This window comes from Leptodactylus fuscus, chromosome 4 (assembly GCF_031893055.1).
Source record: "Leptodactylus fuscus isolate aLepFus1 chromosome 4, aLepFus1.hap2, whole genome shotgun sequence".
NCBI lineage: Eukaryota > Metazoa > Chordata > Amphibia > Anura > Leptodactylidae > Leptodactylus > Leptodactylus fuscus.
Window position 1 is genome coordinate 189,073,175 of NC_134268.1, and position 27,333 is coordinate 189,100,507.

At 41.2% G+C, this 27,333-nt stretch overlaps 1 protein-coding gene across 2 annotated transcripts in view; it reads left to right on the top strand.

Annotated features, from left to right (window-relative positions):
* DPP6 (dipeptidyl peptidase like 6) overlaps positions 1-27,333 on the top strand; it is a 1,283,113-nt gene that overhangs the window by 138,532 nt on the left and 1,117,248 nt on the right. The window contains exon 1 of one of the 2 annotated variants that reach the window (XM_075271531.1): positions 13,691-13,854. The exons of the other annotated variant lie outside the window; for it this stretch is intronic. Within the exon in view, the coding sequence (XP_075127632.1) occupies positions 13,804-13,854 (51 nt within the window). The 5' untranslated portion in view covers positions 13,691-13,803. Of the gene's footprint in view, positions 1-13,690; positions 13,855-27,333 lie in introns of those variants that run through there. 2 annotated transcript variants of the gene reach the window in all.

Below are 27,333 nucleotides of genomic sequence, written 5' to 3' on the forward strand. Positions count from 1 at the left end.
CCTACAGTTTGAGCAATTACAGTTAGTTTTTGTCGAAGCTGAAGCTAAACAAAGAACACACTTTACAGAGAAACCGCCAAAACCAAAGAACCACCGCTGACCCGGGGAGAACCATCTTAAAGCCTCTGCTCCATCACAGTAGAGTCCATATTTGTGGAAGATTTTTGTTACCAACTGTTCACTTTCCTTAATATAAGGTACAGTGACGACTGTGAGTTATTTATGTTATCAACTGTCTCAAGAATCCTGCAACAACGACAAGGGCACCTGAACCATGATCAGTCGAAAATGTACCACAGAGTATGGGAAGTTTGTTATGGCCCTAACATCCATAATGCAGACTCCTCTTTATTGTAGTCCCAACCCCAAGGAGTTCTGGGGTGTTCGTAAAACTGACTTTAGTCAACGTTAGCCAAATTAATGACAGATTACTACTCCCATCCTCTCTATACTCCAATGCTGCTACAAACATTCTGAACTTCACTCAACTTCATTCATGAGAACTGATGGACAAAGGGACTTAAGTTACATATTATCTGGTTAGTACACTACATCTACTTCACCTAAAACAATTTGGATTTACCCTAAGTTCACACTAGCGCCCGGAGTCCGTTCTCAGCTTTCTGTCTTGAAGACTGAAAGCTGTCAGACCGGGTCCGGCTGTGAGCGTTTTATGCGCTCTGCCGCAAAACCGTTTTTTTAAAATCAGACACAGAGTACTGCATGCCTGACTCTGTGTCCGATTTTCAAAAAAAACGGTTTCGCGGTGGAGAGCATAAAACACTCACCGGCGCTCACGGCCGAACATCTTTCAAATGAATGGGTATGAAAGAGTCCTGCAGGTTTCTGTCTCCTGCTCAGTTTTGTGCAGGAAATGGAAACCTACAGAACGGAGACCGGGCGCAGATGTGAACGAGCCCTAAGGTACAAACAATGTTATTAACCAGGTATTGCAGGAGACATTTGTAGCACACAGTAGATATAGTAACTTTCAGTCAACAGCTATGCAATCCCCCCCCCCCATCCCTCCATTTGTCCACTAAACCTAATAGATAGGTGTGCCCATCCCATATAGATTAGATAGCCACTCAGTTAGATCTAATTGGTGGGCTTGGCTGACATCAATCTAATATGTATGGCCAGGTAAGTCCCATGTGATTGAAGCTATACTGCAGTACCTACATAAGCCACACACAAGTGGGGCGCTGTTTCTGCTAGGAAATAGCTACGTCCTTTTTTTCAATCTCAAACAACTGCTGGCAGGCAAACAGGGAAATATATCTGTAGACAGAGAAAGGAATATGAAGGGAATAAAGGATGTTGTAAATCACCTGGCCATAGCATTTGCCCCTTGCAAGTAGACATTAATATCTCTGTCTTGAAGTCAAAAATACTACAAAGAGTTAGGATGTAATAGAATTTGCAGAGGTAACCAGAGGCACATTCCCCTGTGCAGAAGCAGAATTCTCATTATTCCTCTGACCAATGGGCCATTTTCACTAAAATAGTATTTAGTGCACAGAATCTATCATTTACTTGTGGATAATTCCGCCAAACATTGTCTGACCTTCAAATGGTGGCGAGAACAAAAGTACAAGTTACTCTCCAATAAAAGGTCATTTTGTATCTGTTAGCAAATAGAGCGCATGAAATATTTAACAGAATGCAACCTGGATATCCGCACTACAATGTGTAGTTATCGACGGTAACAAGGAAAACTATGTTCCTTGTCTCATGTAAATTACCACTTTGTCATTGTGATGTCCTTCTCATAATGAGAAAATGGAGACCTAGATAAAGGCAGAGAAGTAAGAAAAACCGTGCTGGCAACTACTCTGCAGGGCACCCCTCCATATTCACAGCAGGGCCACACGTTGCAAAAATGAGGGGAACATCACGGTAAAAATTGCTGCGTTTTACATTACCTGCAAAATGGATGAGATTCTGGCTAATACCAGCCTCACATTGTAGAAAAAAATCCACACGAGAAATGATGCAATTTCAAAAACAATCATGGAAAGAAGGGAGTAAAAAAACAAAAAATGGCTGTGTTGGGAAGCGGTGAAAATTGGAATCGCACAAGGCAGATACACAGATAAGTTTTCTTCATTTAGATTCGGCATCATGTTTTCCTGAGATCTGATGATTGAAAAACCTCCCGAAATTGTTTGGGTTTTTTTTTGTTTTTTTTTTGTTGCAACAATCCTGCAGAAAAAACTTAAGGCTGAGGCCCCACATTGCAGAAATGCAGCTTTTTTTTGTTGCAGATTTTGTTGCAGTTTTTTGAGCCAAAGCCAAGAATGGCTACAAATGGAATTGGAAATATATAGGAAGTCTTTATACTTCTAACTTCTGCTCAATCTAGTCCTGGTTTTGGCTCAAAAAACGCAACAAAAAAAAAGCTAAGTTTCCGCAAGGTGGGGCCCTGGCCTAACACAACTAAGGGCGGGTTCACACCTGCGCCCGGTCTCCGCTTTCGGGTTTCTGTCTTCTGCTGAGAGAAACTGGACAGGAGACGGAAACCAGGCAGGCAGTTTTCAAACACATTCACTTGAAAGGGTTTGCAAAGTGACCGCCCATGTGCGTCTTGTGCCTCTCCACATCAAAACCATTTTTTTTTTTTTTAACCGGACACAAAGTCCTGCATGTCCAACTTTGTGTCCAGTTAAAAAAAAAAAAAAAATGGTTTCACGGCGGAGAGGCAAAAAACGCTCACGGGTGGGCACTTTGCAAACCCTTTCAAGTGAATGTGTTTGAAATCTGACCTCCACGTTTCCATCTCCTGTCCAGTTTCTCTCGGCAGAAGACGGAAACCCGAAAGCGGAGACCGGGTGCAGGTGTGAACCCACCCTAAAACAAACAAACAGCAAAAACTGGAAAAAAAACACGACTGTGTCACAATGTGTGAATGCAACCTAAATGTAGTCTGGACGATGCGCTGGCCAAAATGGTAGATGACCCTTCAGCAGTTTCTCCTGATGGATACAATCATTTTGCCCAATTGCCCACAATCTCCAATTAGGATTTTATTTGAACATATCTATTGTAATTATTCATAGTTAATAAGGATGACTTAGGCATGGTGTTGTGAACAATCTAATTAGGTTATTGAAGGTGATATACAGCGCTTGGCCGAGCAGAAGCTCCACCGCATACTGAGAAATTAATCCTGGGGATGTGACAAAAACATTAAGAGGTATACCAGCTTGTCTTATAATACAGCTAGTAACTCTTAAGAAAGTCTACAAGTTTATTTGTCTGAGAAAATAAGTCACAATTAATAGTTGCATTGTGTCTTTGGTTCATGGTCCTTATTTGTACCAAAGATGCGTCAGCCCCTCTTTTTGTGCCCTGTTTAGAACTTTTTATGAAAGTGGTGGAGCAGGTCGGAGACCATCTTGAAGACTTGTGTAGAAAATCTACATTTTCTATTGGTGTAGGTTTTCATTCTGTAGCACATGAGCCTCTTAATAATTTGAGCATCTCTCATGCCAGCCGGGAAAATGATTAAGACTGGAGTACAGAACAGTTTACTATTTTACAGCATTATTTACCTGCACCCTGTATTTACTACTATACCTGTACATTGTAAGTCTTATTATCTGGACATTGTATCCACATTTTATCTGGATACTGTGTAGCTTTATACTTTATATCTGTCTTCATTATGACTATTATTTGACTATTCTATTTGCAGATGTTTGGCAATAATTATCACACACGTTCAAAATATTTGGGGTTGATACCACTTGTATGCTATGGTGTCTCTTCATATCCCAAAGCATAAGTGAAGGCGAAGGGAAGGTGCAGAAACACAATAAACACTTATACTGGGGCAACACGGTGGCTCAGTGGTTAGCAGTGCAGCCTTGCAGCGCTGGAGTCCTGGGTTCAAATCCCGCCAGGAACAATATCTGCAAGGAGTTTGTATGTTCTCCCCGTGTTTGCGTGGATTTCCTCCCATTCTACAAAGACATACTGATAAGGAAAAAATGTACATTGTGATCCCTGTATGGGGCTCACAATCCACATTTATAAAAAAAAAAAAAAAACAAGAAAAACACAAACTCCTTCATCTCTTCTGGGTTCGCTCAAGGTGTCCAGCGCTTCCTTGGGGTCTCTCGAGTGACACCACATCAAATGAACGTGAACTGATCTGCAATACCTGTTCTGACCACTACACAGAGAACAGCGCTGTCTGCTTCCTGTTCCATTTTTGTGGATCATCTGCTGAGGACTGGTGATCTATGGGGTCCTGGGTGTCCAATCTCAACTTGGGACACATCATCAATATTTTAAACTCCTTTAATGGACCAATTCAGCTGTTACATCAGTACGTAGTTCTATGATTTTATGTAAATCTAACCGCACGTAGCATAATGTGAAAGATACGTTGCAGTAATATGGCAGTGAATCTGCCGCATAGGATATATCAAATAGAAAAGTTCTTATTTCACATCTAACAATGCAAACATGCTTTCCCCCATACAAAATTCATTAAGCAGTATTTCATAGCAAGTCTATCTCTAGCCCCACACAAAGATCCACTTAATAGCAAGCTTTCTCTTTCAGGATCTCCAGCGTTCCGTGTGATTTCTTTCTAGGCAAAGAATAAAAAGCTTTCTTGTAAAGTGGCAGAGCAGTGGCCAGTCTGATGTGAGGACACGGGACGGGAGGAGTGCGGGGGAAGCAGCCAGTGCTATTAGGCTCTACCTGTGCGTGTGACTTGACTTGCAATGTTCCTGTTTGAAGAGCAGGCTTGTGTTGTTCAATGCGCACAGGTTTATATCTGCCATAAGCCGCACATGATGGATTTTACTGAGGGCCACATTATTCCATTCTGTTCAATGTATCGATTGCCTAAGGACATAATCAGAGATGGGAACGATCTGCGGAACAGGAAATCTAAGCTGCGTCTACAGAATTGACTTGTTCTACATTTGTCAAGCAAAAAAGGGGCCAAAGTAAATGTCTCATAGGATGACCTTAAAGGGGTATTTCCATTTGGGCATTCATGGCGATATTCACTAAGCTGTAAAGACCTGACCGTTACAAGTTCCGTTTCTAGGACCTGTATCTTTCTCAAGATAAGGAATTACCTAACCCCCATGTTGCTGTTGCAAGGAAAGATGGCTGCACATGTGCAGGATTTTTCATTCATTTGTATGAGAGATCGAAAAATAACCAAGAAGATTGCCCCAGCTATTTTTAGAATGTCCTCACGAGTAAATGAAGAGATCTGCACGTGCATGGACACCTCTCTCCAATGTGACATTAGGATGGAGGTCAGGGCACCTTGAAAACTTACACAACTAGGACTATTTGATGACTTAAAGGGATATTAGGGTCCGGCTAGGGGTGAACCTAGCTTTTTGCCGCCTGAGGTGGACGATAGAAAGCCCCCCCCCCCCCCCCCGGAAGGAGGGGGTGGGGCGGATGGGCGGCGTTAGCAGGCAGGGAGAGGACCTGCTCTCTGCTAAGCGTGAGGGGAGGCCGCTGGAGCAGCGCTGCGTCCACAGGGCCTCCCCAATCCACTGCTCGCTTCCCGTGCCGGGCTGCCAAGACAGTGACGCTAAGCCAGTCCAGGACAGCTTGTCCTGGACTGGCTTAGGTCAATACCCCCCGCCCCACCCCACCCCCCAGGACCCTGGCATAGCGCCGCCTGAAGCGGTCACTTCAGGTCGCCTCATGAGAGGTGCGGCGCTGGGTCCGGCAAATGAAGGCTATTCTTTATATCCTGTAAAATGATATTATAGACCAGGGGTGAGCAACCTATGGCACTCCAGCTGCTGTGAAACTACAATTCCCCACATGTTCCATTCACATCCATGGGAATTCCAAGAACAGGAGAGCAAGTATGCATGCTGGGAGTTGTAGTTTTACAACAGCTCGAGTGCTGAAGGTTCCCTACCCTTGATATAGACTTTCTACATCGGATCCTTATGGTCTTTTCTGGGGTTGACCCACCAATGCCATGTCCATTGTATAGATCAAACAGAACACTGTTTGCAGTTTGATCCTAAGAGTTTTTTGGCGCTGATTTTGATGCTGAATCCACCTCAAAATAAGCCTCCAAAAAAGGCGGATTCTGCGTCAAAATCAGCGCCAGAAAACTCTGTGTGCACTGACCCTAACATTTACTTACATAGTATAGTGCCACCTGGTGTTTAAAGAGTATAACAGTCTGTAATTCCAGCTACTATGCTGAGGATTGATGGATGGGCTTAGGCAATGCCCCCAAAGCCAGGTCATGTATGTATAGTAATCCTGTGTTCACTGTAGAGCAGCCAATATAGATAGCATTCTTCAGGGAAGACATTAGTAATTTAGTATTACTTCCTATACAGTGACCAGGCAGAAAGCTATTTCTACTAGAGGTTCACTATGCAAAGACCCAGCTGTGGGGGCTGTGACTGAGCATGTGTGACCACCCGCACACTGACCATTAGGTAGACATGTACGCTGCTATATACTCTGCACAGAATGAGCCTCCATACTATGTAAGTGGATGGCACAACTTCATTGCATCTTTTCTCAAGGAGGTGGAATAATCGCCTTAAGATCACTGCTTGCAGTCACTTTGATTTTTGACGACCATGATATAGCTCCATGGATGTAAACAAGAGGCAAGCAATGAAACGTCCTGTGTAGTGATAGCAAGAAGACAGCTTGGAAACGATGAGGAATAGATACAGAAAGTTTACTAGAAAATGGTATTACATTGAACAATTACTAATCTTTATTTGGGATGCAATCACCGCCAAAATGTAAGGGTCACTTTAAGAAGCAGATCTTATAGTACTCTATCTGAATCTGTAGGGGTAGTATACAGTAACTGCAAAGTTGTCATTTGGGAAAATAATCCCTACTTATGGTCTTCAGAGCGCCCCCGCCCCTTCTTCATGTGATCCCCCGTATGGGGAAGAGGACATGCTCATATACAGTGTAACTCACATTCATAGTAAACCCTATAAATACACTCACTCACATAATAATATATACTTTAGGTTATGATGTCATACAGTACTGTAGAGAGGGTATAGTATCGGGCTGTGGTAGTTAGGTGCACGGTTGGTCGCATTGACTGTTCCATTGGTAACCAGAAGATTTGATGGAGGTTTCTTTAATCAATACAGTAGGTTTAATGTAAACAGGTACTCCCATATTGACCAAAAGATGGCCAAGATGGGAATATGGGGCACCAGGTTCGAGTTACAGAAACAGCTTAACAGAGGAATTCTACTCTGTTTCTGTAACTTCCATGCAATACGTAGGAAACAGCGTAGCTGGGCAAGGGTTATATTTGTAGGTACAAAGGTAGTAGAGTGAATATAATCTGGGTGGATTTAGCTTTTTTTGTTGGGATCCCTTGTGCCCTCTAAAGCCTCCTTTATCCCTGTTGGTAACAGCATATACAAACTTTAGACTAAGCTTTAGCCTATTAGGGTTCATGGGGGAATTGACTAAATTAACATCAGATCTCGGGCACAAAAAAGCTCCACTTTCTCCATTTTCCAATCTGATCCCCATCTTTTCGATAAATGGGCAAACCTGGGTGTAGCTCAAGGGAAGGGGAGTCCTGGTCCCAACAGACTTACTATAGCACTGCCCATAAAACGGACAGGAGTTATGCCTGAAATTTGTGCCAGGCTCTGACTGGCATAGACTTCCGTTTTGGCACATGGGACCTTGCATAATGCTTCAGAATTATTAAGAGGTTGGAACCTCCTAATAACTCAAACACATCTTGTGCCAACGGAGGAATAAATTAAGACTGGTATAAATGCCAGTCTTAATACGTTCCCCCGATTTCTTTATGGAGTGCCGGCTCCCGATTATCCCAATGCCAAAGCTGATTGTAAGCTCTTGTGAGCATGCCCTTCGGTTTGTTACACTATAACGTCTGATTTTGTGCAAGATTTTTAAGCAATGTTTGTCTTGTCGCCAGAATGTATAAATATCCTATCAAGAGAAACAATCCTGCAAATGGATTGCAGCACATAAAGCCATGCCCAGAAATAAGAACGAAGCATGGTAGCCAAACAAGCCTTCAGAAAATTTACAGCCATCCTGTTTCTTAGGATTCTGGCCTTGGCATGACCCCAGAGTTGCAGGCAGCACAAGACGCTGCTCCACGTCAAGATTTTACAAAGTCCTGAATCATTTGTTAATATACAAAAGCAGCAAAGTACCAGCAAATGTATGCAACCATAGAAACATACTGTGTCCTTTAGTAACCTGCAGCAACTACAGAAATTGAGCAAAGCTTTTAAACCAGTTTCTATGTCTGTTAAAAAATTCTGCCAAGAATAGACGTGTAGGCAGACAAAGGTGCACAAGGTCTAATGTTCATACATTATGGATTTGATAGGGGTTCTCTATGACAATATAACTATAGCTGCGGTCTACGGATGTAGCAAAGTTTAAATTGACTTTCTGCATGATAACTTGCTGCGGAGTAGCGTCTTCTCACCAAACACAACAATAGCCCCTTAATATGCTAGGTTTCAAGTGCTATCTTTGTTCATGTTTGCTATAACTCAATCCTCAGCGCTTTTCAAGACACCAGGACTGTGGTTGGAGGAAATTTTTTCTTAGATGATATTGATTATAAATGATGAAAACTTGTAACCAAGGAAAATCACTTTAGGGGACATACACGGAGTAAAGTGGCGCTGATTCTGCCACGATAATTTGTGGCGGAATCAGCGCTGAAAACCGAACCCATTGAAGTCAATGGGAGTCATTTTCTCAGTGCTGATTTGTGGCAGAATCAGCGTCACTTTACTCCTTGTGAATGCCCCCTTAAGGCCAGGGCTGCAATGCGACTTTTGTAGAACTACTGATTGATTTTAACTATTGAGTGCCAGCTGCAGTCACATGCTTGCATACGACTCAATGTATTCATTTAGATTTTGGGTGTACCTCTGTAGTTAAAATCAATGTGTCTACCTACAAATGGGCACAAGGTAGCCCTGGCCTAAGAGCTATGGATATATTTGAATGAATTTTTATCATTCAATTGTACTTATTTTTGGGTAAAACATTTCTCTAGTCGTTTTTTTTTTCGCAGTTCTTTTCTGCAATGTGCCTACTTTTACCTACATTGCAGGCTGCTGAGTTCCTGCTCGTCTGGACCTATAGCTGTAAACTGAATTATGAGTCAACTGAAATGATCTAGATTGAATGGTCATTCAGAGAGCAGATGTATAAAGGCTACAGACAGAGCCATCCAACAGACTTGCTGATTTTTATACTGTACGGGACAGTGCAGCTTGCAATGTATGTGAAAACCTGCAAGATGTAGAAGAAAAATGGCAACTAAAGAAAAAACTTAAAATCAATTAAAAACTGTTTTCATAACAAAATACATACAAACAATATTAAAAATCCTTTATTCAATGGTGACACTGGCCTTTAAATTTTAGTCATCTGTTTTTGAAATAGAATTCAATATTGAAGACTTAATTTTATTCTTTTTATCCATTGCATTTAAAGAGGTTTCCCTAGGTTAGGTGATTAATTGAAGATCCATGAAGGTCTGACACCATGAAATGGATCAGCTGGTTGAAGCAGCGGAGGCATCACAAGCCATGTGACATCATGTTCATCTATCACATGACCTGATCGCTGCTTAGTCCCGTGCTTGCTAAATAGTGAAGAAGCTGCAGTGCCCATGCTCAGGCTGCAGTCTTGCAACGGATTGGTCAGGGGCCCGGATGTTGGACCCCTGATTATTTTTAATTGGTGACCTATCCTAATGATAATGTTAATAAGTCACGGTAAACCCCTTTACATTCCATTGGACAGAATTTGTCTTGATCAGAGTCTCAATAAAACCTTAAAGGGATTCTACCATTAAACTACTTTTTTTTTTCTAATTACGCCTGCCATTTTTGGGTAGCCGCTCTTGCAGTTCAATACAGGAGCTGGCCGGCGGCCATTTTGGGGTGGCCTCTCTATGCTCCTGTATAGAACTACAAGAGCAAGAGAAGCCAGAAGAGGCGGAGTTGCTGCAGAAGAAGGAGGCGGCGCAGGAAAGAGCTCTGGGCAGCAATGGGGACGCGCTCATTGGTGTTTCAGCGCTGGGGCCCGCCCTCATTGCTGCGGAGAGCTCATTTGCATACCGGTTAAAACCGGTATTTCTACGGAACGGCGCGGCGGAGACCACGTCTAAAGGTAGGAGACGAATAGCCTTTCTTAAAGCTGTTCCGACGTGGTAATTAGAAAAAAAGTAGTTTAATGGTAGAATCCCTTTAGTGCAAGTGACCCTAATGTTGGCAATCTTTGGTTACATGACAATGTAAAGAAATATGATCAGAATTGCCATGTATACATTTTGATCAGAAGATAGAGAAGAGTTGCATAGTTTTCCCATAATGCCCTCAGGCTAGCCTTCTTCTGACGCAGCCAATCATGAGGGACTATAAATAAGTCACTGAAGACGCAGTGGATGAGTCTTAGCCATTTTGTTACTATCACTTTAAGATTACTAATATATCATTTGCATTAAAGAGCTTGGAAGGGGCTGGATACCTTCCAAGGAGACCTAAGACTTTGCAAGGCAATCGGGGCAATTTGGATTTGGGCCAAATTTATTTAGACCAAATCCTATCTGACGGCCAATGTGACAGAATCTGGCTCGAGCTGAATTTCAAAAAAATTTTTTTTTAATCTTTATTCACAAATAGCAGATTTGTTGCAGAAGTTTCTGTAACTGAAAAATGCATTTTATTCACCTGAATTTATTTTTTTGCAGCCTGTGTATGGATTCTTGTAAACGCCATTCTAATTCCCACGCAGCTCAGCTCTTATGTATTGTAAGTGTAGCACGGTCACTCCATAATATGGAATATTAATGCAAAATTCTTTGAAAAACAGCAAAAAATCCCTTGTTTTATCAGATTTCCCAAACCCACACACACCTCATCCTATATACTGCATACAGACGCCCCCATAGCTGCGCACATCACAAAACTGATGTGGAATGATGGCTGATATTTATTTTTACCTGCAAGATATAGACACAATAAATGCTAGTAAAGGATAAATGGAAAAACAAGCAATGTTATTGACGGTGCCTGCCATACGCTGAGGCATAGAGATGACTATGACGTCCCCTTTACATCATGCCATGTACTGCTCCATGTCTAAAAATTTGTAGGTTTAGCCAACTTACCTCTGTGTATGGGGTTTGATATCCGTATCACACCTTGGGCTGGAAGTGGTGAATAACCAAATAGACACCAGAAATTAAGAGAATGGACCCACCTAGACCACCAACAAGGTTTTTATTAAAGGCTTTATTAATTGACGACCTATCCTTAAGACTGGAGGTCAGTTGAAGATATGGAGGGTCCAACACTCCGGACCCCACGGCATCACCCATGTAAAGTTGTAGTGGCACTTCTGCTTCACGGACCATTCATAGGTTATGTGGCCTGTTCGCAGCTCTTAAATGGGGTGAGCTGTGATACCAAGTACAGACACTGTACAATGTACAGCACTGGGCCTGGGTATCTGTCAGGAGACAGGTTTTCAACCAAACACCATGGTCTCCGACACCTGATTGATAGGGTCACAGGTATCAGACACCCATCAATCTTCTATTGATTACCTATCCTAAGGATACGGCATAAATTAATAAGTCGGGGAAATTCCTTTAACCAGTATATGGCACTAGGAATTCTTCCATTTTCAGTACTCCAGTATGCCTCAAATACTTACAGATGTAATCTTCAATCTAGAGATGGGCCAACCTCACGAGATTTGTTTTGATGAATATTTATGGGTTCATCTGTCTGTTTAGTTTCAGGCCTAAGTTGTTTGGTAGAAACTGGAACTGCTATTATTATATTCTGGGGTCACTTCAGTCCACAGAGTATAATGGAGGCCCAGGGGAGGTGGAGAAACATAATAAACCCTTGTACTCCTCTCCCCTTACCTCTTCTGGACTACTTATATGACACTTGACACACGGGGTGGTCTTGTGGGCTCTTCTAACCTTCTGCCTGATATGAAGAACCCTTATGGAATGTTGAGGCCTGTAATTGGTTCCAATTGCCCAAATGGGGTGCAATAATGTCATGATGCTTTAATTCAAGCCCCACATGGCCTCTGAGGCCAAATCACAGGTCTCAGCAGTCCCCTGGCAACTCATGACATCAACTAGGAGGTTTAATCTGAAACCAGACTGGATCAAAGGAAGAGCTTCTAGGTACACAAAATTGTCACTTGCTTATCTGTCAATAAAGATCTACCAATCAGTGAGGTCCAAGCATCAAACTCACACTAATCACCGATAGATACCCCTTTAATGCTAAATTCTCACTAGTATGAGACTCCGTCCCTATTCCACTTTAGGTGGAGACTAAAGTCCTGTAAGCGGAAACCCCACGGACCCCATTATAGTCTATGGGGTCCGTGGGTTTCCTCTGGTATCAGGGTTTTAAGCGAATAGGTTTGCTGTTTTTGGGAAACCAGAATGCTAGTGTGAATCTAGTGTAAACGATAACATTTTGGCTTCCTTCATCCACCACTAGGGGAAGCTTTCCGATTTATTACTTACTCTATAAATGTAATCTTAGAAACTTTCATATAGAGAAATGGAGTTTTGTATAATAACAGAGCTCAAACCACTAGAAAATATGTTATGAAATGAATTCGCATATAATATTAACCCTATTTGGTTAAAAAAAAAAAAAAATCACTGAAGGTCTTATCAGTATATTTGGCCAAGTACAAAATATTACATGTCTGCTCAACATTACTACCTTCTGCTCAATATGTTTCTGGCTTTGGACCAAAAAACCGCAGCAAAATCTGCAACAAAATAAACTGCATTCCAGCAACGTGGGGCCTCAGCCTAAAGGGGTTATTCTATGAACAGAGTTTATCCTACCCACAAGATAAGTGAGAAATATATAATGGCTGGAGGGTCTCGAGGTCCCTGATACACGGGAGCAATAGTATACACATCAATCCACCACTCCATTGTATTCTATGTAACTGACACTGCGCTATGTCAATCCCATAGATATAAATAGGTTTCAAAGTTGTATCTTTTGGGGATTGGGGGGGGGGACTAAAGTATTAAGTATGGTAAAAATAGAGTGTTTTCTATAACTCGCGCCGGTATCTTTTATCTTTATTTTATTTTTGTACTTGTATATTACAAAGCTTTTCTTCCATAGTATTACTTTTGTAAGGCTCTTCTGCATACAGGGTCCTTTTATCTATCCCATGCTGCTTTTTCTATTACATTTCTGTTTGGACACAGTACATGCTGTCATTCCACATAAAATAGTTGTCCTTGCAGAATATTTTACTATGATCACAGTGCTATAGAATAAATCTAATGTGCGTCTTTGAGGGATTTAGTCAAAACCGGAGTCTTTTAACGCACCCCATGCCAATTGTCCTATACATATTCCCACTGGCATTCCCTAAACAGTTGTCATTCCTCATCTTTCCCCATGTAAAATATGAGCGAGCGTCTTAGCAGCTAGCCTGTGCAAGATGTAATCTACAGAGATGGAATTTCTGGAAATCTACACAAATCTTCTTCGCCCTCTCATTGCATTCAGTTGGCATTGCTTTTATCAGACGGGAACTGTCATTCCTTTTAGTATGTCCCTCCTCAATGAGGCTGATAACTCCCATTCAAAACCCCACAAGACAGAGGAGAGGAGGAGGAGGAGGGGGAGGTGGCCACCCAGTGCTACACAGCGTAGACATGTGAAATCATAAACAGGGAGCTGCTTCCTAAACTCGAATGGATTGAGAGAAAGCGACAGAGACAACATGAAGGACAAGCCGATAATCAAAACGGTTAAAATGCAGGGCAACGTGCTGGTAAGTGGCTGCTGCTGGGGCGTGGGGCAGAGCACTGCTGGGCACACAGCTGTCACACTCCCCTGGCACCGGTGGTGGGGGTAACCTACCCTGCCATGGGGGGGAGGAACTAGTCTACTACAAGTTTTACATCTGCTGTTGCTTTGTGGCTTGTTGCTTGATGTTTTCACCTGTTCCCTGTGGGCACAACCCGAGGAAGCCCCTGTATATTGTACCAGCTAGAGGTAGCTGGTGATAGACATCTGTACCACATCATGCCGACATGATCAGTGCCCAGAAAGCAGGGATTATGGATTATCTCTGGGGAGAGCTGAGCTTTGACCGATGATTTTTGGATTATCTGTTTACACTTATTGGATTATACAGCGAGGATGCTGACCCGAGGAGGGTTTTCTGGTGGCAGGGAGAGGGTTAAGTTGTTGGTGGAAGTCTGTCGTATTTAACGGTACAATGCAATTCTTTGTTAAAGGCGCACTAAACCTAAAGTAGAAAGCTTCCTCAAGTCAGGCTGCCCATGCAGAGTTGTTTTTTGGTCAGTGGGTTCTCTTATTTTTGGGATGTTTCTATGGGCGCTAGTAGATCGACAGCTATTAAGTTTTTGTTTTACGTGATTTTTTTTTTTTTGTGTCCCACACTCAATCTGTCCTCCTCCATCCATAGATATAACAGGAAAACTGGCTTGGTACTTTGGAAGGGTATGGGGTGCCAGGTACTGCTCCGAAAACTTTTAGCTAGGAATTGTCTAATGTATATGACCCCCTTAACTGAACTGATGAGATCATGTACAAATATACAGTATTCAACATGGGGCAAACCTAAAACTCCAAAAATCACCCCACCAGCCAAAAATGGCCACTTATGGAGAACAACACCCAACTTCAACCTACAGTACGACTTATGGGAAGACTTCAGGTTTAGTGTCCCATTAACTCAACCAATAAAGTATTTGTACAACTATGAAAACTTTACTTGGTATAATGTTACGTTTGTACAGGAAAAGTGTCCCATGGGTCATTGTACTCCTTAAATGCGATAGGTAACACCTGCATTATATAAGATAGACTATGTATTATTATAAAGCTGCAATGAGAACTGCTTCATGTTCAGATGACCTCATCATATCGACAATTTGCTGCACGTTGAACTGGATACTAGAGTCCGTGATCCAGTTTATGTGACCTATGAACCTAGAAATAAAGATTATATTAATTTTATAATATTTTATGACTGTACAGAACAACTTTGTATGCTCTCCCATGATGCAGGAGTACTAGTTACCACCACCGTACCAATGCCATATTACAGGATGTTGTAAAACATTGACCCTTTACCTTCTTAGCCCCAGTGAGCCATAGGGGTATGTATCAAGTATGTTCTTTGTATCCCATGAGTTTGTATCCCAAAAATTGGCATTGACCTCACTCTCTTGCACCATGTAACGGAGCCAGCACATAAGTGATCCAAGATATACCTGTAGTAATTTTTTATGCTATGATGAAATGATGGCCATGTCCTATTATTGGCATCAGTACTGGCGGATTGAACTAGTAATTCCACAAACTGAAATGTAAGAGAAGTTCTATTATACTTGGACATTGTTAGATCTAAGACGGTGTTAAAAATAGTTGAGACAATTGTTTGGTGCTTGAAGCAGTCTTAAACCTAACGCCTTTCCCGATATCTATATTCGATCTCTCGCTGGTATATGTAGTGAATGTTTTATAAGATTTGTTGTTGTAATTTTATACAATGTATTGAATTTTAACAATTTATTGAATTTTAGTAAATTAAATATATATGACAACAGACTGGCCAGTTTGGCGGTTTTTGTATTAGGCTGCCACCGACCGATGGGTCTTCCAGTCTCCGCCATTAAAGGATGCAATGGGAATATCCATTAAGATGGCTGAGTTTAAGTTTGTGCAGTCAACTTTTTGTAAAAAGCTAGCGCAAGAGGTTGAGGGTCACCAAGGTTATCATCAAAGATCAATACTGACATGCCAATAATATGGTTGATGATAGTAATAATGAGCAGTGAGTACATCGATTGTGGTATTATTATAATGGTTTAATAGTTTTATTTTATTTGCTGGATTATAGATTGGACAATGGATCAAACGAGATTACAGATTATTCTTGGATGTTATTGTGTTGAGCTTGAATGTATCCTTCTATATCATTTTGTGCGCATTTTTTTTTTGTTTTTTTGTATATGGCAGTAATATAAATATGTAATTTTTGTATTGAATTTTTTGATTTTGCTGCAGTTTAATTTTTGATATGTCGCTTCTAATTATTTTTGATACAGTTTTGTAATAAAATGTTTTTTTTTCTAATAATGGGTGATTTTATTGTGGTGTTAAAAGTTTCTAATATACCAGTTTGGTCCCTAAAAACTGATCCTGGTGACAGTGAAGGTGTCAGTGTTTGTTTAGACGCCAGTGTCTGTGCCCTGAGGACTGGCTTATCCGCTATTGAAATGTTAATATTACTCATTGTTAACACTGTTTGTGCCTAGTGTTATTGTGTTTATTGCAGTTTTTTCAGAGGTTCCCAGTTGGGCGTTAAGAAAATGTATTTTTGTTTGCAAAACTTTATTTAAAAAAATAGAAAATTCAACACAAGTTCAGACATTCAGCCTTTGTTTGTATATTTTAGATGGTGACCGTTGAGCATTGTTTCAAGAAGACACTGTTGTGGCGTATTTCAGTGTATACATAGCTTCATCATCAGTACTCTTCATGGAATAATGGAGTAATATCATAAGAATGGATGGGAAATTCTCTAAATTAATACCACAAACACCTGCTACAGTTGAAATTTTGACAAAAGAACACGTTTATGGATCGTAAATTGTCAACATGGTTGATTTAGCTTGAATTGACTTGTAAGGTGGTGGAACCGACCCCCATGTTTGAGCCTTAGTAACTGGTGACCGTTTCACAGGTGGGTCACTACTCAGGAGAGGCGCTTTGCTTGCTCTAGATGGGATTTGGATTTGGTAAATGTATACATTTGGACAGTGTATATGTAACTGTATACAATATATATTCTCCTTGGAATATGGTAATGACACGGTGGATAAATGGTTAAGCGGACTCTCGGTGCTCCCTTTGTCACATTTGTCCAGTTGTCCTTCACCATGTCTTATCACATACTTGGTTCTGTTCTTCTCCAGTGAACTGTGGAGAGAGGAACCTCTGCCATGTTGTATCATGGATGACTTCAGATGAACATACTCCATGATGTTACATAGTGCAGGTTGTGGCCTTGCGCTGGTCTTATGAAGTAGCATCGCGCTCCATAAACAGGAGTACCTGAGTGGCACTGTGCATGTGCCAGGGTGCATTGAACTGTGTTCAGCCTCCGTGCCATCCTCGGAAGTACCGATAATGCATCACAGAGTCTATATTCATGGGTAATTGTATAAAATACACTGTGAACTACTTGGCATGCAACTTATACATGGAGATGATAAATATCAACCTATTTCTAGTGTATAATGAAGGACATTCACATGCGAGAAACTTATATAAAGTGGTTTCCTGCCATCTCATGAGTTGTATGTAAGTAAAGATATCGAGATACCATACCGCACGCAACAAGTGGGTTCTCTCATTTCTTTTTCAGCGACTACAATATACGAAATTGATGCACGTCAAGAGTTTTTGGCACTAGACACAGATAACTTTTGGATCAAGGGTTACTGGCACTAGGCACATGTAACTTTTGGATGGATTTTAGCCAAAATCTTGCATCCTCTTGGTGGCTGATATTGGCTTAAGGTTACAAACCGATGTTGCTGAATTGCAACGTTTTTGGCCATTGTGGAAGTGTAATGGAAAAAAAACACTATTTTACAGGGCCAACAAAGCAATTGAAATTTTATTTAATCTCATCCCCACATTGCAGAAGATGCTGAGTGTAAGACAAATCCAGGCATTTTTGAAAAACATTGTATGCAAATTTTACATACAAATATGCTAAATTTTCCCCATAAATTTATATAGGGAAGCAACCATTTGGAGAATTTACATTAGTACCCTGTATTTGCTGAGTGCAGCCATCTATTGTCCTGATACCAGTCCATAAATAATGTATTGATAGATGGACCCCACTCCACTCCTAGCTGATATACAGGGAATACTATAACTTTTTCCTATGCCTACTGGGTCAATCATTTTATCTTCTGTCATATATAGCAAATAATGTGTTGCAACACACTAAATTATTTGTTTTTTTTATTTTTATATTAAAAGTGATTTCATTTTGAAGTGTAATATATATAATCTTGAGACCTATCTCGATTCAGCAGTGTCTACAATCCATATGGCCACTGCAGGCATTGATTGGTCTCATGGTCTTGTGCCACATACTGTACTGATGAGGCCAGCTATTGGCTGCAGTAAGGCTATATGCAGAAAACAGAGTGTGCCATGGATTGATGCTCCATTCCAATAATTACACAGCAGGTCCCATCTTGGTCCATGATATCGGAACAAAATGGGTTAAAACCCCCCATGTGTCATCTGAGTGTGACCCGAGTGCCTTCCATTAAAAAGTTGGTCCCTCTTCTCCTGCACACTCAGTCATGTGCTTTAGAATGGCGTAGACTATAGGGTACACCATCACTATAGCTAAGTAAATAATTCTTGCATCCAATGAACTTGGAAGTTTTTGGATAGTTTCTTTGCAGGATGTCAGAATAGGCTCCTGGAGCTGCTGTTTTGTTTTGACCCACCTTCCACCCTCATAGGTCTTTTGCTTGAGCATACGCCAAAAGTTCTTAATAGGGTAGAAGTCAGGGAGGATGGTGACCACACCAGGAGTTTCTCTCCTTTTATGCCTTTTAGCGGCCAATGACTCAGAGATATTATTACTGTTTGAGATGGTGAATTGTTATGCATGAAGATGGCACAGTTTTTTGTTTTTTTTTTATACCATGGAAGAAGGTGGTCAGTCAAAAACTCTATATGCTTTTCTTTGGTCATTTCCACACATTCAGGAACCATAAATGGGCTTGTCAGCTCTCTCCCCATGATTATGGGCCAAAACATAACTCAGCCACTTCCTTGCTAACTTCCTTGCCACTTCCTTGGCCTTATTGGGACATGGTGGCCATCCACCAATCATCTACTACTCCACCCATCTGGACAATCCAGGCTTACATGGCTCTTATCGGTAGACAAGGCTGTTTCAGAATAAGTCTTCATGTGTGTGTTGGCCCACTATAATCTATTCTGCTTGTGAGGACTCTTTACAGGTGGCTGAATAGTAGGTTTATGTACAATTGAAAGTTTCTGGAGGATCCTAATCTTTGATGTTTGTATGATTCCAGAGGCACCAGCAGCTTCAAATACCTGTTTGCTCCTTTTTTAATGGTATTTTAGCAGCTGCTCTCTTAATCCGATGAATCGTCTGGCAGAAACTTTCCTCATTATACCATTAACTGCACGAACCCATCTGTGCTCTGATTTATCCACTAATCTCTTCACAATATGATGATCACACTTAAGTTTTCCTGAAGTGTATAATATTTTCATACTTTGTCCAAAACACTATTACACTATTTGATGCTTTTCGGCAACAGAGATTATTTTTTTCCCCATATTGCTAGAAAATTATGACCTGCTTAAACCATTTCCCGACATCCGGGTGTGTAAAGAGGGTGGCCACCATAGCCGCCGGATGTCTGCTGTTATATACAGCAGGCACCCAGTGCTAATGCCCGCGATTGCTGCATAAAACCCGAGGCGGCATTTTACGGGAGGTGCGTGGGCGCCTCAATATTCCTGTGGATTGCTAGCTCCAGGGCCGGCATCCAGTTATCATGACAGCCAGGAGCCTTGTGAAGGCTCTTAGACCTGTCATGCAATATGTTCTACTAGCTGGTACCCGCGACTTCGTCTGCGGTGATTGTAGAAGTGGGTATATACAGGCGCGGGTAAGGTTTTCGTACTGTGTATAAGGGATGGGATATGAAATGTAACTGTGTATCTTGTTGTTGCTGTAATTCTGAGAGCACATGAGACTTTTGTGATGAATGTAATTTGTATTTCAGCTGCTATACGGTGTTGGTATAAACTGTACATAGTGTCTTTGGGACAGAGGTATTTCAGGTTAATATACTTCGATATACGACATTGTATGATTTGTTATTTTCCGCCAGTACATGTAAGTTTTGGGCACAGGATACTCTTGAGTAAGCAACATAAAGTCTGGCCCTGTGCATGACAGTTTAGTAACTCCATGTGCCTCTTATTAATAGCAATTAACCCCATCATGTCCCTCACATTAACCCCAGTGTAAGAGTTACTGATAGAGATGAGCGAGTACTGTTGGGATCAGCCGATCCGAACAGCACGCTCGCATAGAAATGAATGGACGTAGCCGGCACGCGGGGGGTTAAGCACGCTGGCTACGTCCAAGCGGAAGTACCAGGTGCATCCATTCATTTCTATGGAGCGTGCTGTTCAGATCGGCTGATCCCAACAGTACTCGCTCATCTCTAGGTACTGATATGTGAGAGACTTGGAGGTAATAATTAAGTATCTTCATTACTGAGGTCTTTTATTAGTACCTCCATATGTCTCACATATTAGTAACCTTTATATGGGGCACACAGGGGTTAATATGAGGGACATGATGGGGTTTATTCCTATTAATGTGAGGTACATGGAGTTACTAACACTAAACTAATAACCCCAAATGGCTGACATTAATGAGAATAGGAAGTAAAGGAAGGGAGCTGTGTGCTTCTTACTTTCAGTTTGCTAGCAGCTTCGGCAGGAGCTATCACTATAGCAGGCAGAGACTTGAGCGACTAAGCTCCACCCCCTGGGTTTCCTGCACCCCTCGCAAAGGGGAGTGTCCTTATGCCTCAGCTCTAGCAGAGACTTTATTTAACTCTTGCAGGTCCTGTGCTGCTGGCATGCCAGTGAAATATGGCAGGAGTGCCACTCTTGGCATGTGTGCCAGGGGTTGCTGACCTCTGCTGTAGGGGGTAATATGAATTTTGTGGCTTGCTATGGTCCAAAGTGTGTGAGATTGCAGAGATAGTGATGTGAGTTTGGGTTTTGTGGGGGTCCTGGGAAAAACGTATGTGCACTATTGTGACGAATAGTAGCCTATTGCGCAATTGAGTGTAGGGACTATGTTTGTGGAAAATTTCAGCCAAATCGGTGGAGCGGTTTTTGCGTGATTGACCGCAAAAGATCCGAACATCCAAAGGGTCCTGGGAAAAACGTATGTGCGCTATTGTGACGAAAAGTAGCCTATTGCGCAATGGGGTGTATTAACTATGTTTGTGGAAAATTTCAGCCAAATCGGTCAAGCGGGTTTTGCGTGATTGACTAACAAACATCCGAACACACAAACCCACAAACATCCAAACTCACAAACTTTCACATTTATAATATTAATAGGATTGCAGGCTACTCTATGTGGCCTGCAATAGAACAGACTGTTTTATGCAATGCATTAGTATTTTGATCAGACCCAAAAGGGCTCAAGACCCCTAGGGGGTCTAACAAATGTATAAAAAGATATAAAAAAAATTAAAAAATAATAAGTTCAAATCACCCCTCTGTTCCCTAGAACACATATAAAATTACTTAAATACTGTGAAACACATACACATTAGGTATCCCCGTGTCCAAAAATGGCTGGTCTATAAATCTATGAAAATATTTTTCCGATACGGTAAATGCCGTAGCGGGGAAGAAAAAAATCAAAAGTGACAAATTGCCGTTTTTTTCATTGTTTTGCCTCTGAAAAAAGTGATCAAAGCAAAAGCAATTCCCCAAAATATTATAACTAAAAATTACATGGGATCCCGTAAAAAAAGACGCCTGATACATTCCGTATTTGAAGTATAAAAAAGTTACAGGTGTCAGAATATGGTGACTTTAAAAATTTTTTAAAAATATTGCAGTTTTGGATTATTGTTAAGGGGTTAAAATGTAAATAAAACCATATAAATTTTGTATCCTCAGAATCGTATCGAAACATAGAAAACAGATGACCTGTCATTTTGGCTGCACCTTAAACGCCATAAAAACAATGCCCGTTAGAATGTCGCACAAATCACTATTTCTTCAAATCCCCCCCCATTTTGAATTTTTTTCCATCCTCCCAGTACATTATACAGAATAATTAATGGAGGCATCATGAAGAAAAATTTGTCCCGCAAACAAATTGGAACATTAAAAATGTTATGCATTTTTGAAGGGGAAGGGGTAGGTTTCCTTTTTTTTTTTTTTTTTTTTGGGCTCACCTAGCAAACTAAATATCACAAATGTTTGAGATGGATGTCAGTGATCCAAAGTGCCCTAAGGCCTTGTTCACATCTGCGTCAGTAATCTGCTCGGGGGAGTCCGCATGGGGACCTCCAACCCCCCCCCCCCCCCAAACTGACTACTGAATGCATTTGCAAGCGGTGTACAGTGAATGGACACGGACCTCATAGACTATAATGGTGTCCATGTGCTTGCCGCGAGATCTCCGCAGGGAACATGTGAACAGGAAAGTACGGTACTTCTCAATCTACTTTTCCGTCTGCATGATTCATGTAGGCAGCATGCGGCAAACACACGGACCCCATTATATTCTATGGGGTCCGTGTGCTTTCACTGCACACCGCTTGCATATGCATTCGGTAATCCGTTCAGGGGGTCCCCAGGTGAACTCCCCGAACTGATTACCAAACGCAGAAGTGAACCAAGGGTAAGACACAAGACCATCCATGAGATAAATGAAAAGTAAAAGAATGTATCTTTAACTTTCCAATGTGCATAATAAATTGGAACATAGCATAGCTCTATATTACAGATGCCTTTTGACAACTGTTTGAGCAACTCTAAAAACCGCTTTACGTATCTCTTATACTAGTATACTCTATCCTTACCGGTTCTTCGTGGTCTATGAATAATCTCACATTATGTTCTGCCTGTGACAATAAGATCTATAATGAAGATACTTATCGGGATTTAGTATTTAGTACCCCAGGGTTAGTTAACGTTTTAGTACAGCGTGTTCCTTAGGCTTTCTGCTATACCACCAAAGCAGATATTCCCATAAGATGTATTATTAGTAATTGCCACTTATCTTGTCTGATTCTACCAAAACGTCATCTCTGCCTCAGAAGTCCTAGTTATCCGGAGAGGAAATCGTATAACTTGAATCTAGTACATTTTTGAAGAATACATCAACATCAGTATTCAACAATATGTGATGATACTTCTGTATTAGCAGCTGAGAAGTCCACCGGGATGGATAGACAGAACATGATGTGATTTGTATTGACACCTACATTTACTTTGAGGTGGCACTGTATCTTTAAGTAATGTATTCAGCATCTGTCATCTCACTTTGGAGGGCTGATTTCCCTTTGGATTTCAATTCTGTATTCTCATCGAAGCTTATTACTTCATGGCTTCAATCTTGTATATTATTTTTCTGTTTATCTTCTCAATTTTTTTTTGGCTTGAAACTCATTTCAAGAATAGGCTCTATCTGAACAGTCCTACCTGAGGGATTCATTAGGTTATTCAAGTTATTTTTTTTTGTAGACACAGTTATTTGTCCTTCAGCTTCAGTACAGGTACAGAACAATTTTTGAAAGTCACCTGGGTGCAAAAAGCGGGTCGTAAACCGAAACAGCACGGCACGTTCAATTTACTAATAGAGAATAGAACAGGAAAGGAAATTTTGTTTCCAAACTTAGATTTCAGTGTAAGATTGGCTCCATTGTTATTTCTAAGATGGTATAGAATAAGATCAATCTCAAACTTACAAAAATTACAATGAAGTCATTTTGACCAAAAGTGGAGTAAAGTAAATTCAAAGATTTGGATGAAAGAAACAAATTACAAAATGACTTTGTGTTTCTGTTGTACAATTGGGCTACTGGCTGGCCGGAAAAAATACTTGTATCAAAAGTGGACACGGACTGAACCCATATAGGCAAAATCTGTGCAAAATTCTGACCATGGCCAAATTTGTCATGTTCCAAAGATGGTAAACCAATATTTTTCCACCGGTCTCTGTTTTGATGGAAATGATTAATACTACCTTTGCTTATGAGAAAATAATAGCTCTAGGGAATCATTCTTATAAGTCCAATCTGGGAACGATGGTCTGCTTCTAGATGTTCAAAGTGAGATGGGCTATGGGTAGATTGGTAACCTTTACTAGCTGTTTTTGACTCTCAAGAAGAATTGTGGTGGATCTCGTTGTCAGCAGCCCTCGTGTCCAACCTATTCGCGCCAAACTTGTTTGTACTAATCTTGATTGTGCCAACTTTGATAATTTCACCTTGTCTTTTCCCCCGTGACTCAGCCTCACCATTTATATGTAGACGTTGTATATTTGGCCAGTACCTGACATGTTATTAATTTGTTGATTAAGAATTTTAAACTTCCAATGGTTTCTTGTACACCTCTACTACATCATCTGATTTTGGTGCTCCGGATGTATGAATTAGCAAGAGATAGGGTTTCTGTTTTTTGGGTCCCCAAGCAGACCCGGAGAATGGAAACCCGAAAGTGTAAGCAATGTGTCTCTCTTGGAATATACATACTTAGTATCCATATACGGTGCAACCTCTTTGAGTTGAGCATCCAGAATTGCTTGAATAAGTGGTCTTCTAGAGGGGTAGAAAAACTGTGACGCAACGCATCAAGGTTTTCCCAACCGTGTTTTTCACAGAAGTCGCCCCTGTGGACTTTCCATTATACCTATAGGGAAACCACCAGCGTTTCTGTAGGTATTATTGACAGGCTGTGATTTCGATGGAATCCCTTCCACTTTGCAGGGACTATAAAACGTTGCGGTCTATGTCATGTGGGACTTAAAGCTAAGGCCCCAAGGGACGATACAGCAGGAACGCATCGCGGTTCTTCCCACAGCACTTTGAACAGAAAGTTCACAGAGTTTTCTGTGGAGTTTCTGTTACCATTATATCTACGGGAAAGCCGCCAGTGTTTCCGTAGATATAATTGACTTGCTTTGATTTCCAAAAAATGTGCCGTTTTTGGGAATTGTAGCATGTCCACGCTGTGGGTTGAAACACAAGATGCAGATACTGTAAAATGCTGCAATTTTTCCCGCTGCGTTTCCGGCCCGTGGGGCCCCAGCATAAAAAGGTTTCATTGTACAATGATCATATACATTATTTCAGGGTGATACACATGTACTTTGGCTTGGTGGTAAGCTTTATCTTTTCCTGTACAGTGTAGGTTTGCATGTAGCCAGCAAAAATGGATAAAACACGTAAAAACCTGCACCTTACTTTTTAGATTTCCTTCTAAAGACGTCAATAAAAGTTATTTCTGGTTAACAAAAAAAGTCAAAATGGCTTATGCTGAATTTTTCCCAGCTCCTGAGGGCTGTATAATCTGATGTATACCTGGTGTGTATGACGCCAAATCACTCATCACACATTTGGTTTGCACATTGCATCTCTAAGGGGCCATTGGAATGCATTTCACAGTATACAGGAGCAGTATACAATGCATGGACCGTTTATTCCTATGTGATGATGTGTTTCTAATTCACACACAATAAACCCTATGCTGTTTCTATCAAACATGTACATATGCCTTAAGCACCGAGTACAAGGAGGTTATCGATCACAGGTTGTTTTTTTCTATTTTATTTTATAACATTTTACTGTTTTGTATATTGAGCCTCTTGTAGGAGAGTTACCGTAACTCAGTTTTCTGCAGCAGAATAAATTGCTGCAGCAGGATATCTTAACAGTCAACAAAAGTCAATGAAAAGTCATTGAAAATAATTTTTTCTACAGGTTTTAATTGGCTTTTGTTGTCTTCATACTGTGGCAATTTATCCCACTGCAGAAAGTCGGACTGTCTGCTTCGTCTGTATGTTTAAGAATTCCTAGCTTATATTTCACAAGCGGGGATAATAATTTCACATTTCTATGTACCGTATTTTTCGGACTATAAGACGCATTTTTTTTCCCAAAAAATTTCGGAGGAAAATGAGGGTGCGTCTTATAGTCTGAAGGCGTTGGAATTGCATCGCCATGCTCCTGCCACCGCTGGTTTTCTGCAGTGGCAGGAGCGTGGTAATACTGCGGGCCCAGACACCTGTGCCGGTGGCTAAAACCCTCCCCGGCATCCACCTATCTATTATAACAGATGCCGGGTCTGTAAGTAATGGCAGCCGCTCTGCTGCACAGCGGTCACCATAACAAGGACGCTCCTGGGCGGTGAGGTCGACCTGTTCCGGTGACAGCCGGGAGCCTAATGAAGGCTCCCAGGCCTACCATGGCAATATTACTATCGCAGCTAGTTTATGACCAGCCGCGATAGTAATGTACAGAATCTCCCATAGACGGCAATACACTTGTATTGCTGTCTATGGGACTTGCAATCAAATGATTGCAGGTCCAAGCCCCATAGGTGGGGCTAATAAAATAGTAAAATAAAAAAAACTTTAAAAAAAAAAATAAAATATCACCTAAATCACCTCCTTTCCCTAGAATACATATAAAAGTATAAATTTACTGTGAAACATATATACATTAGGTATCCCTGTGTCCGAAAATGCCCGGTGTACAGTGAACATCAAAATCAAAAGTGCTAAACCGCCGTGTGTTTCTCACCGTTTTGCCTGTGATTTAAATAAAAGGTGATCTAAGCAATAGACATTTCCCAAAATGGTATATCTGAAAAGTACATCTGGCCCCACAAAAACAGCCCTATGCATCCCCTTACAGCTGCAGGGCCACCTATCAATGTGGCCTTGCAGTCGTTGCAAAACTACAACTCCCATACATTTTTTGCATGAAAATTTTTTTCCCTTATTTTTCTCCTCTAAAACCTAGGTGCGTCTTATAGTCCAGTGAGTCTTGTAGTCCGAAAAATATGGTATATAGCGCTAAAATATTCGGCAACATCAGGTTCCTGTACAGACAAAATGAGACATTACGGGATAATAAATCAAATCATAGAGCTAACAATCTATGAGGTAGAAGGGGTGACACAAGAGGTACAACAGCATATGAGCCAAGTAGACAAATCAAGGGTTAACTAAAAATCAGTCCTGAAATTGCAATAATAGATTTTAAAGGAAGCTTGCAATGTTTCTAGCACAATAAAATACCCATTTTCTTATGTTTCTTCCCTGTGCCCTCCTTGTACCTGCTGCTCCTCTGTATTGCTGTAGGTGGATGCAGATTAGAGAGGAGCGATCCATTCAGTGATGACATGAATTACTTGCAAGTTTTGTAAAAATCTGGGGTTCAACCATTCCCAATTTGGCGTTCACCACCCAAAAACCTGTACTATAATCTGGGGTCTTCAGAACTCAGGGGAATAATGACCATGGGTGATGCGGAAACCTAACAAATAGTCTCGTCCACCTCTGCTGGTCTCAGATGTGGTATCTGATTCTTTTTGGAGGTTTTGGGGCTAACTGAATGACATCAGTGCCCATGGGGGAGGTCTGTGCAGC